Genomic DNA, 13051 nt, shown 5'->3' with positions numbered 1-13051 from the left:
AAAATATAATAGAAAAATAATAAAAATCACTCATGTATTTAAAAAGACACGTTTGATCAATTTCTAAGATAAAATCAAGTATAAAGTTCAATAAGTACATGGAAATGAAGATTCAGATACTAACATTTGTTAAAACACCTACTATACAAGTGTTGACCACATGTAATAAAATCTTACACCTACATTTACAAATAACATTTATTTTTGTATAATATTATATTGTTTATTTTTAGTTACAATAACTAAAGATATACTTTGATCTGGGAATTTATGAATGCCCAACCATTTGCTCAGTCCTGTACAAATAATACACAGAACTTCCCTGGTACAGATTTCTGGAAACTCTTGGCCCAAAACATTTTAGAACATGAGGTTTTTATCGTTAGGTACCAGTTTGGTAAAATAAATATTCCAATATATTTCAAAGGTTATAAATATCTTCTGAATTCTTGAAACTGTTAATTCAATTTCTGAATCTCACAAATCATTGAGCTCATGAAACCTACTATATTATACTTTTAAAAACTCTTTTGGGTCAGGAGCGGTGGCTCACGCCTGTAATCCCAGCACGTAGGGAGGCTGAGGCGGGCGGATCACAAGATCAGGAGATCGAGACCATCCTGGCTAACACCAGTGAAACCCCATCTCGACTAAAAATACAGGAAAAAAAACAAAACAGCCAGGCATAGTGTCAGGCACCTGTAGTCCCAGCTACTAGGGAGGATGAGACAGGAGAATGCTGTGAACCCGGGAGGCAGACCTTGCAGTGAGCCGAGATCGTGCCACTGCACTCCAGCCTGGGCGACAGAAAAAAAAAAAAAAAAATCTTTCACATCTATTTCCATTGTATTCAATTGCACTGTAACTGCTATTTAGGAGAAGCTCTGTGTTATGGTATAAAGAAGACAGAAAGATTGCACTCAAATTTCTATTTCTTTATGGAAAAATCTATCTATTTCTTTATGGAAAAATTATTCTACTTCTTGACTACTTACTTGATCTTCCCAAGAATTATTCCATGAAGATTATTTTTATTTCCTCTTTCATGTCACAACAATACTTGGTACGTACATCAATTTTACATTTATAAACTTTCTTATGTCACTTTCGTGTATATTTACAGTCATGAACTACTTTGGGGCATGCATTCATCAGTGATCTTTTAGGTGTCAACTGTTTAGGAACTAGCAGAGGAGCAATCAAAAATTAAAATGTTTGTTGAATGAATGAATTCTAAGAAAATAAACTAACAAGGATAGCTACATTCAATAAAATATTTCTTGCTAACAGTAGCTATGATAGTAAAAATCCTGTCATTCCAGAAGTTTAATCTTAGAAAAAAGAACTAAAGAAATTCAATTATATAAAGTAGTGGAATGTTATGTGATTATTAATGTGATACTAATACTCTAAACATGAATACTATATAAAATAAATAAAAAATAAAAATGAATATGCATGGTATAACTTTAACTGTAAAATATGTATCTAGAATAGGCATGCTAATTATCAGACAAATAGCAAACATAGTAATCATTTCTAATATTGTAGGATTATGGATTTTTTCATTTTTTAATGTTTTCAGAGTATAATTATATATTAATACATCTCATATATGCAATACATAATTTTTAATGTTTATATAATAATATTTTAGGTGTAATCTATTTTAGACATAAAAATACAATGTAAAAGTTCTAAATAACTGCTAATACTTTAGTGACATTACTGACTTCTTGACACTGCACTGCAATTGCTGAATATTATTTGACTGTGAGCCACTGTGAAAAATACATTTTACTTAATGCTCCCTAACCACGCACATATAAAGTAGCTGAAACATGAGTTTCAAAAAGCAGTACTTAGCCTTTTGCATAGATGATAGCCTTTGATATTTTCATTCTATTTTATCTTATCCTGTTCTATTTCATTTTTTAATGTTGGTAATGCACAAAATTGTTTTTATAACCTACTATATCCATGTGACTTTCAGTTTTTAAAGAGGGTACTTTACTGAATGTATTTATATATTTGTTTACTTGTGGCATATATTCATTTTTATAAAGAAATCTTAGTTACAAATTTGTAACAAAAACTATGTACCAGAATTTCATTTATTTTTTCTCAAATGTCAGGTAGATGTCTAAGAAAAGAGACTGCTATATGTACTCCCCAAACTGTTACTATCATCTGATGATTGTTTCTAGAATTATAAGTGAAGTTTCTGGAAGAAAAAGACAGGTAGTATTTCTCAGATCCTATTGACCTAAAAATTACTTGTAGGTGATTTCAAAAAATTTTAGGTTCTAAGTCAGTCAATTTCAGAAATTCAAATTCTGAATTTGATGAAACACATAAACTTAAATTCTTAAACATGCATGCATATTTTAACACAGTTGAAATAAATATTTCACTTTAACACCATTTTCTTAAATAGCATATACCACAACTTAAACATAATTAAGTTTCCAAAAACACAATAAATTAAAAATTACATTCCTTATTTTCTGTCCAGGTTTTCACACCCTTTTAGGATACGGCTCATCTAATTTAGTATCCCCAAATTAAAAGGTATGTCAATATTAGTTCACAGTTTTATTTTTATTACAAACCCAGTTGTACATTTTCATCTTTTTTATGCATATAATTATTCCAATTAATTCAATAAAAATATCCCAATAGAAAAAAATATTTATTTCTTTTTAATTAAGTTAGATCATAGTTTGTATTGATTAAGACATAAAATTATCATTATTACAATCAGTGGAGACATAATGAGTCAAAATCTCTTGTTGCATGGAACTAAACACGCTGAAAGGCACTCTAGGGTTAATCAGTTCTCATGAAATGTCCTACCTTTCTCCAAGGAGGTAATTTATGCATAGAGATTTTCTCTTTTAAGGTCTGTCAGTTTAAAATCATTGCCACTTAAATGATGAGTCGAAAATGAAGTTCAATCAAGAACGCATACTCTCTCTCCCTCCATATATATGTGTGTGTGTATATCCTTCATATGCAGATGATAGTAAACATCAAATTGAAAAATCAAGACATTTAATCTGAATGTTAGATTATTTTATGTCTATTATAATTGCTAATATCTATTCTGCCACGAAGACTCAATTAAAGGAGGCAGATGCAATTGTGAACATGTTAGTTACATTAGCATCATCCAATTTCCTGATTTAAAGAAGTAGCTGTGGGAAAATATAATCACAATTGTAATGAACTGATTTCTTGAGTCACCCTCATCAAAAAGCAAAAAGAAAATAAATATCCATTGGCAATCTAATTTTAATGTCCTGTTGTTTTCAAATATGTGTGCTTCTTACACATATTGATATGTGGTACTTATCACTGTTTATGTATAATTGTCTAACAAGTATAACTGAGTTAAACATGATAAGTACGAAAGTAAAATTTTTTCACTTTCCAAGTTTAAAAAGAATTATTTTGACCTTAAAATAAAATGAGACAATTAAAAAATCTTGCTATCTGATAAACATCCATTGAGTGTTTTAACAGTAATAGTTCATTATACCGTGTTTATAATGTAATTTGTGTAATTATGTATATAATGAGCTATTAATATCAAAAACAGTAATTGTATAATTATATTTATAAAAATGAAGATATAAACTGTTTATATAAATTCAATTTACATATACTTTTCTACAACTTCACAAATTTCTAGGTCCAGTGAACTAGATGACTTAATTTACCATTTCTAATACTAACAATATACCATAAGTTATCCTCATGTGGTACCTCAATATCATTTAAGACAAAATGTTACAACCTTTGCGTGGATCACTAGGAAGAGATAGAACAAGCAAGTGGAAGAAAAAAGCTCAGTGCTTCCAAAGTTTGTAGGAAGCAGTGAACATCACGTGCAAAGTAAAAAACAACCTAGAATAGAAGATGTCCGCTCTGGAACATTTTGTCTAAGAGTCCAATGGTAAGATACATTTGAACAGAACTCTCTCAGCCTTTAGTGTTCCATAATTTAATACTTCTTTTCCTGGATATACTTCATAAAATTTAAATTATAATTTTAAAATAATAATAATTTATCTTAAATGATTAACTGTTAATTTGTTTACTTTACCTATCATTGTTTAACGTGTGCTATTGGCAGTTGCTATTGGCAGGATCCCATTTCTTTGAGAAATGTTTCTAATTTTTTTTAACCATCTTGAAAGTAAGAGTCATAGGTTGAATTTCTCCAGGGATCCATCCCTGTCTCCCTAGGAATTTGTGTGCCTCCTATTGCTATCAGTCTGAAATACTAACTTATCTTCTTATGAGTCGTATGAAAGAACCCTTCTAATATCTTACTTTTAAGTAGCAGACTTAGGTAAAGTTGTAGTTCATTTTCCAAATAAAATAGGAGTGAAGAAAGGAGGTGTAATAATTAAAGTGGGGCTAAAAATACTCCAGAATCAGGAACCAGCCCTGATACACGTTCAGGAGAATTAATCATACATGATAACAAGGATTTCAAGTTCAGCTACACGTTTAAATAAAATAATCTTTATGAATAAACATTATTCCCAAGTTCTTACGTAGAAAAAAGAAAAAAAAAATTTGTTTTACATCCACCAGAAAGCCTGGTGAGAAGTAGGTAGAAATGATGGAGTAAACAATGACAGGGGCATCTTACCTGAAGACCTATTGGACCAGGAGGTCCAGGGAAGCCTCTGGCACCCTCATCACCTTTTTGCCCAAACATCCCCTGCTGTCCTCTAGGACCTGGTTCACCATCACCTCCCTAGAGAAGAGAAAGAAAAATTGTCCCAAACTGGAAAAAAATCATTATTATATGGGTCATTACAAAAAATGTGACCATTTCCAAGTTAACCAAAGCAGATGTATTTAAGAATAACCAAGCAAAAAATAGACTAAATTCCCATTATCTGCTCCAATATGTTATTGTTTGTTTGTTTTGCTTGCTTGCTTTGCTTCTGGATTATGACTGATTTTGATTTGATCATATATACCAGGAGAAGCAAAAGCTGTCTAATAATGGAAATAATCTTCTGAATTATTACATATTAAGGAATTCTCAACAAAGTATTACTTATTTTCAAATGAAGTTACAGTATGTTTTGTTTCTAAGAATCAGCTTGGCTAGCTATATTTGATCATTTAAATTCGATTTAATGTGAAACATACGAACAAAACTTATTACCCCCAAAAATTGACTGGTTATGGGACAGTATATAAATTTAACCAGGGAGCTGTAAGGATTTAGATTTATGGAACAATGTGGAATACTTACAGCAATTCCAGGGGCACCAACTGGTCCTTGAAGACCTGGGGGACCAGGAGGGCCCTGTAGTGAGATAAAAATAAGTAATTTATAAAGTCAAGCCAGAAAAGCCTCAGCTATATGAAACAGAACCTTTAGCCTACCAAGATCAAACATTTCTGCACTCCTTTGGAAAAAAAGAAGCATCACATAGAACCTTTTTGCATTTAGTGAAATCATTATTTATTTTACTTCTTGATACTCAAACTTTCACACTTGAAATCAATTTTAAGTTGACATATATTGAAAGCACCCTTATCTGTAATCTTCAAGATAGATTTCTATGCTAACAGAGATCAAGTTGTAAGATTCACATTTGAAAATTTTCAAAGTATCAGATTTCTTTAATGAGATAAATATGATTAGGAAAAGGCTCATGAAAAATTTGTATACTGTCTTCTGAGTGAACATCAGAATTCTGAAGGTTCTATACAGATAGAATGTAGTGATATATGAAAATTTGGAATTTTCACATATGCATGCACATGTAAACTAATTGCTATATATTAAGTACACCAGGACCTCTTACTTGGAGCAGTGGTTTTCAAAAGGCATTATGAGTCTTACATGCATAGTTATTAATATTATTAAATATTGACCTTGACATATGTGTCTTTTCATATTCCTTTGACAAATTGAAGACATACATAAATTATTTTTGCCTCATACTGAAGTACAGTGTTTGTCTCAAAGAAAAAAAAAAACACTTGGATTATAGTTTGAAATGCCAGCAGAACTTTTACATGGAACACTAAATTTTACATGGAGCACTATTTTTACTTGAAACAGCAGCTGACAGAAAAACTATAATTATTTATAATCACAGTTATAAATAATAAATATGATTATAAATAATCAGTTATAAATAATAACTGTGATTATAAATAATAAGTATGATTTTGGCAGATGTTATTCAATGTAAAGGAAGCCTTGGATTTCAAAGAAAACAACTGACAGTATTGACTATCAATAACATTTAAACTTTAAAACAAAAATTAGAATGTTGGTTATCTTTCATCTGTCATTGCCGGCTTTACATCTTCCCAATCTGAAAGTATTTTCCTATGATATTGATATTGCATAAAGAATTGTATCAATACTTTGAGGACCGTACCCAGGAAACTAATAATTTCCAAATTATCAATGAAGGGTATTACAAAATTATGTATGAAACATAGTCATCAACGTGCAAGATAGAGCAGTGGAATATAAAGCAATAGCACAAAAAGTTCACTGTTTTTGTTTCAAATTCTGTTTTGCAATTGACCTTTAAGAAAAACTACCACTAATAAAATTCCTATGTAAAATCAAAGAATATTCAAAATTACCTGAAAAGTTACTGAAAATGTTCCTCCCTTTTATGACTACATAATTTATGTGAGCCTAGATTTTCTTCATGTTTTCAACCAAAAAAACATGTCACCACAGGCTGAACTAGATATGAGAATACAGCTTCTTCTATTAAGCTGGACAAAAAAAATTTAACAATGCTACTCTTGGGACTATGTATTTTTATTTGGAAAAATATAGCTTTTTATTAAAAGTGCTTTGGGCTTCTTATTCTTAATTTTAAATAAATCAATCACTAAATATTTTAAATATATCAGTTTTCATTCATATTATAGTAACCCATATAGACAAAAGCTTTTTGGGCTCCTCAGAAACCTTTCCAAGTATGCAAGGGTCCTGAGGAAAAATATTTGAGATTTGCTGGCCCAAATAATGGCCATGCAGTCATTTTAGCATAGCTTTTAAGGAGTAAATAAAACTTTTAAAAATGTGGCTTCTGTCAAGTGTATAAGGTAGTCAAATTAAATCAATAGTATTTATTTATCATTAAGAAATCTAAATGGAATCTAAAGTAATTTACTGCTATCATTTGCATATGGTTTGTCCCCACTGAACCTCATGTTGAAATCTAATTCCCAATGTTGAAGGTGGAGCCTAATGGGAGGGGTTTGGGTTCTTAAGATGGATCCGTAAGGAATAGCTGCATAGTGATTGAGTTCTTGCACTGGGGAGATTGAATTGGTACTTGAAGGAATGAATTAGTTCCCATGAAAGAGGGTTGTTTTAAAGTCAGCACTCCTGTGGGGTTTGGTCTGTCTTTGTTCAGGCCTGCTTCCCCTTTTAAGTTCTCTGCCACATTTTGATGCAGTACAAAAGCCCTCACCATACGCCAACCAGATGCCAGCCCCAGGCTTCTTTGCACAACCTGCTGAACTGTAAGCCAAATAACCTTATTTTACTTATAAATTATCCAGCCCTGGGTATTCCTTTATAGCAACACAAAACAGACTAAGGCAGAGACCAAAATACATTTTGTAAATTTACAGTCAATACTAACTGCACCAAACATATGCAGCCAGTTTTCTGTACACAATTTCTTGTCATAATTTTACAGTATGGATCTACAGTATCAGTGCTATCAACTATTTGTTGATGTTTTGTTATACTGCATATAAAAATGAATCCAGAGCCTATTATGCAATTAATACTACAATTATTACTGCAAGATTTTTCTCTTTTAATTCTAGAGTTTTCTTTTTAGTTAGAAAAATTCATCTCATAGGATTTTAGTAACTCTTCAGTTTGGGATTCAATCAATTCTAATAAAAACCTTCTTTCAGTTAACGTAGGCAGTAACTCCAACCCTAAAAGCATCAGACTGATGGATCACAAAATGGAACCAGGCTGGTCTGTTAGAATCAAATTGCTGGTGATAATGTATAAACTTCTATACTAGGTGAAAAAAAATACTTGAAGGACGTATCTCTGTACTCCCCCAATTTATGTTTCTATTGGAGAGCAAATATATGAACACTTAAAGGGAGAAAAGAGTGAAAATAAAGAACTTAGAAAGTAACGTCCACAGATATTCTTTAGAAAGTATAAATCAGCAAGGAAGTGCTGAAGCACATGACAGTATCATCATCCAATATAGTTCATTTAAGAAGCAGGAACACGCTTAAATACATACTTTAAAGAGAATGCAAACTGGTAATGACCAAAAAAAAAAAAAAAACCACCATAAAGACAAGAGTGAACATACCATTTGAATGAGCAACCAAAATTATTTTGAAGTTTTATGATTTAAAGGAAAAATTTTAAAATAAGTATTTATAATATACAGGAATGAGCTATCAATTTGTATACATGTAAAACATAGTAATGCTATTAATTTTGGTAAATATTTGTATATATAATTTCTCGTAACCTTACAAAAAAGACTATTTCATTATGTTACTCTTTCATTTGCTATAGCAGAGTTATAAATAATGGCCTACAATCGTCATATTTTACTTAATCACAGAAATAGAAAACTTCACAAATATATAAAACTATAGAATTATGTAACTGCAGAGGTAACGTAGTATTGGTATTATAAGTTTTGGCTAGGAAAGTAAGTAGTATGATATAAAAACATCAATGGTAAATAGGAAAAGGTGTTAAATAATGTTCTCTCAGTAAAAAGTAAGAAACTCACATTTTCTCCTTTGTCACCCTTGCTGCCTTTTTGTCCTGGTTCACCAATTTCACCCTGAAATTGAAAGATTTGATTTACAGTTTATCTCTAACATGCTATTGCATTGTCTTTATTATCATCAGTTAAATTTTACCTTTAATATAATTACATGCTAGTGTGTAATGTCACTGTTTAAAATAGAAAATCTTGTGTTCCCTCTGCTTCTAGCTTTCTAGTGTTGACTAATGTTAACAGACAAGTCATTTTAACTTCAAAGAATACTACAACTGAATTCATAATTTAAAAAATCAATTTTGTCTCAAATATTACCTGTATAAACTGAAAACGGAAGTACACTGATTTATAAAATCTATAATTACACATTAACCAAAAATTACTTTACTAGCCCGGTGCTGGGTCTCATGCCTGTAATCCCAGGGTTTTGGGAGGTTGAGGTGAAAGATTTGGCCTAGGAGTTTGAGACCAGCCTGGAAGCAGAGTGAGACCCTGTCCTACAAATAAATGTTTTTAAAAAGTTAGCTGCACATGGTGAAGCATGCCTATAGTCTCAGCTACTTGGGAAGCTGAGGTGGAAGGATCACTCGAGCCCAGGAGTTTGAGGCTGCAGTGAGCCCTGTTACGCCACTGCACTTCAGCCTGGGCGACAAAGCAAGACTCCATCTCTCAAAAAAGTAAAAAATAAAAATAAAAACAAAATAATAGCAAAACTACTTCTGCTAATTTTCCAAATGCTAAAATGATGCACATTATCAGATTGCTGGTTTACAAATTTTTAAATAATATTTTAAAATAATATAATAATATATTCAACCGAAACATTTAACACACAGCCATACATTTGGAATTAGGAGCTTAGAGTCTGTACTCACATGTTGGTATATGATAACAGGATTATAAAGTAAATATGTAGCTCATTCTTCAGTCTTATTGTGCAATATGCAAGACATGAGGGCTAATCATATACATATAATTAATGTTTTTATTTTATATTCATTTCAGAAGGATATTCTTTTTTTCTTTCTTTCTTTCTTTTTTTTTTTTTTTTTTTTTTTGAGATGGAGTCTCGCTCTGTCGCCCGGGCTGGAGTGCAGTGGCCGGATCTCAGCTCACTGCAAGCTCCGCCTCCCGGGTCTACGCCATTCTCCTGCCTCAGCCTCCGGAGTAGCTGGGACTACAGGCGCCTGCCACCTCGCCCGGCTAGTTTTTTGTATTTTTCAGTAGAGACGGGGTTTCACCGTGTTGGCCAGGATGGTCTCAATCTCCTGACCTCGTGATCCGCCCGTCTCGGCCTCCCAAAGTGCTGGGATTACAGATTTGAGCCACCGCGCCCGGCCAGGATATTCTTAAAAATAAATAAATTTTGGCATCTACTAATTTTTCTCACTACCACTGTTCTTTTACTTGACTTTTCTGTTTATATATCACATACTCTTTTATGGAACAGATACTAATTCTGAACCTCTTAAATAAAACTTTTGAGTATATGAAAATATGTGTGAAACTTTGAAAAGGTAAACTTCCACCTGGAGTCTAATCATACAGATTCGAATTATCTAGAATTCTTGACAAAAATTAAGCTTTTTCACAGGATCTACTAACATGGATAACGAATACCAACCTTGTCTCCGTCTTCCCCGGGAGAGCCGGCAGGACCAGCTGGCCCTGGGAGACCAACAGGACCTTGAACTCCATCTCTCCCTGCAGGCCCTTGGGGACCTTTTTCTCCCTGTATTGAATATCCAAAGATCATTAGTTTTACAGTTTTGAAGTGCAACTACAGAAGTAATAATCTAGCTTCTATATTTGACAAGGATATTGTTTAATGTTTTTTAGAAAAACGTTTTAAAGAATAAATGATACATGATCCCTACCTTCATTTGTGACTAAGAATATTATTCTTTTAAAATCACTTATAAATCTTAGGCTATGATCCACAAAAATAATTAGGACCCAACTTACATTTTTTCTTTCAAACATGCAATTATTACATATTGACAAATCAGATTCCTTACGTTTGTAAAACTTTGTTGAGCCTCTACTCCCCTTCCTTCGTGCCACTGACATAGCTGTGCAATGGGTATTAGGCTTTAGAAATCAAAAAATGCACTTACTCATATGTCCACCTTTGCCACATGCTTTACATGTTTCATATGTACCTTTCTTACTTTTAAGTGTTTGTTTTGGTTATCCTGGGTTTTGAAAATGGCATTATTTTCATGTTTAAATTGACCTATACTGTCTAATTTTTTAAAAAGTGCCTTGATAATGAACTCAACTTCTGTTTCCAATGAAACATCTTCTCATAGTTTAAAATAAATTATTTTCTAAAAGTCAAAATTTCATCAGTTTTGCACAAGACAATATTCTCGATTGCATTCAGAGGTCCTTTCTGTCCTTCTGTTATACAAGCTGGGAATCTACAAGTCATTTGGATTTTGCCTTTTCATGACCCCACTTTCCCTCACTTCTCTTAACATCTCCTGTTTCTTTAAAATGACTTAGTTTTGTACATTTTATCTCCTAATTGTCTCTTGAATATATTCACCTTATCTCCACCACTGACACTTTATTCTAAAATACTGGTATCCTTGTTCTGAGCTACTGAAAACAACCTCTTGTCTTTCCCCATATGTATTCTTACTTCCTTCCAATCTATTCATCACACTGCATCCAGAGAGCCAATCAGATCATGTTACCTACATTTTTAGGTAAATTTACTTGTTTACTTTTCCTTAGATAAAGACTTCACGGCTTAGTACAGCCTACCACAATCTAGCTCCTGCTACCTGCCCAAACACATCTAGCCTCCCCTAACCCTTGCTGTCTGCATTCCAACCCTTCTAGACATTTTTCTCAGTCCCTTCTAGACATTTTTCTCAGTCCCTTAAATCTGATGCTGTGTCCTTTCCCGTGACATTTCCTGAGCACATTTTGTTCCTCTGGCCTGGAATGCGCCTATGAGAACTCTTTGCACAGTTAATTCCTTCTCATCTTTTACATCTCACCATCAATGCCTTGTCCAAGAAAAGGCCCCAATTCTAGCAGGTCTCTCTACTATAATCTGACATACACCATTACATTCCCTTCATATCAGTAACCTGAGTTTGTCATTCTATATGTATTTAGTGATTCTTTGCATATTATCAAATTGCCCTATCAGATAGTAAACTATGTGAGGGTAGGAACTGTGTTTGATTTTGCATTCTCTTGTATATCTCTGGCCTGTGGACCAGAGTAGTCACTTAAGGAACTGTTGCTACATTACTTAATTAATGACAACAAAAGTAACACTATCTGTAAGGCAAAATTAAATTGTTAACTAATTTATTACTTGCCTGGGCTCCACATGTTCTTGTTTTCTAAAAGGGTGCCATAATTATTATGTGAGGGATACCCCTGATGTCACTCTGGAGACCTTTTATCTTCTTCAAACAAATATGATATTTCAAATCTATCAATACTCAAAGGATGTGCTGTGCTACTCACAGTAAACTTCACTATATTAAATACAATAGTTGATTCAGATAGCTCCCCTTAATTTGAATTTCCTTGCTAGCCTTACACTCTAAAAGTCAATCCTTTTGTATAAGGTTTCCTGTAAATAAGGCAGATATATTCTCTTCTGCCTTCATTATAGTACACATAATCTCTAGCCAGGAATCACCTGCCATTCATTTCTTCTGACCCTGGTCTGTGTGGTGTTGGGAGAAATTCAACAGATCTATAGCACTCTAAATTTATATTAGCCATTTATAATTCCTCAAGATGACATAACTCTTCCTCCATTATGTATTATCTCTTGGCCCACAGTCTACACAACTACTGGAAACATTCATCTCTCCTTGTAGTCGGTCTTTATTTCACCACTTCTAACATTCCATTTACATTAATAACTAAATCTTCCCTTAAAAATTGATAGAATTAGCTAAACATCCCCATGTCCTTTGTTTGATTTCGCATGGTCTTATATTTAACCTATACTCCCACCCACAACTTTTATTACAATTAACAAAATCCATCACTCCTTCCTCAACAGCTCATTTATGTATTTATTAGCAGTTTATTATATCATCCTTTTTAATGGCATTCTGATTCACACACTGATGGTAATGATACTACTACTACTAATAGTAATGATTATTCTGAACACTTATCACAATTCTGAAAAATGATTTAGAACTATAATTTTATCTAGTCCTCACAAAATACTGTGATTATCTTCTTTTTTTTTTTTTTTTTTTTTTTTTTTTTTT

General features: G+C 32.5%; 1 protein-coding gene across 1 annotated transcript in view; it reads right to left on the bottom strand.

Moving 5' to 3' along the window:
• COL11A1 (collagen type XI alpha 1 chain) overlaps nucleotides 1-13051 on the bottom strand; it is a 223445-nt gene that overhangs the window by 49190 nt on the left and 161204 nt on the right. The window contains exons 43-46 of the mRNA XM_023190917.2: nucleotides 10417-10524; nucleotides 8799-8852; nucleotides 5282-5335; nucleotides 4664-4771 (exon numbers count right to left, since the gene is read on the bottom strand). Coding sequence (XP_023046685.1) covers nucleotides 4664-4771; nucleotides 5282-5335; nucleotides 8799-8852; nucleotides 10417-10524 — 324 coding nt within the window. The remainder of the gene's footprint in view (nucleotides 1-4663; nucleotides 4772-5281; nucleotides 5336-8798; nucleotides 8853-10416; nucleotides 10525-13051) is intronic.

The sequence above is a fragment of the Piliocolobus tephrosceles genome, chromosome 1, assembly GCF_002776525.5.
Source record: "Piliocolobus tephrosceles isolate RC106 chromosome 1, ASM277652v3, whole genome shotgun sequence".
NCBI lineage: Eukaryota > Metazoa > Chordata > Mammalia > Primates > Cercopithecidae > Piliocolobus > Piliocolobus tephrosceles.
This window is presented reverse-complemented; position numbering and strand designations above follow the sequence as displayed.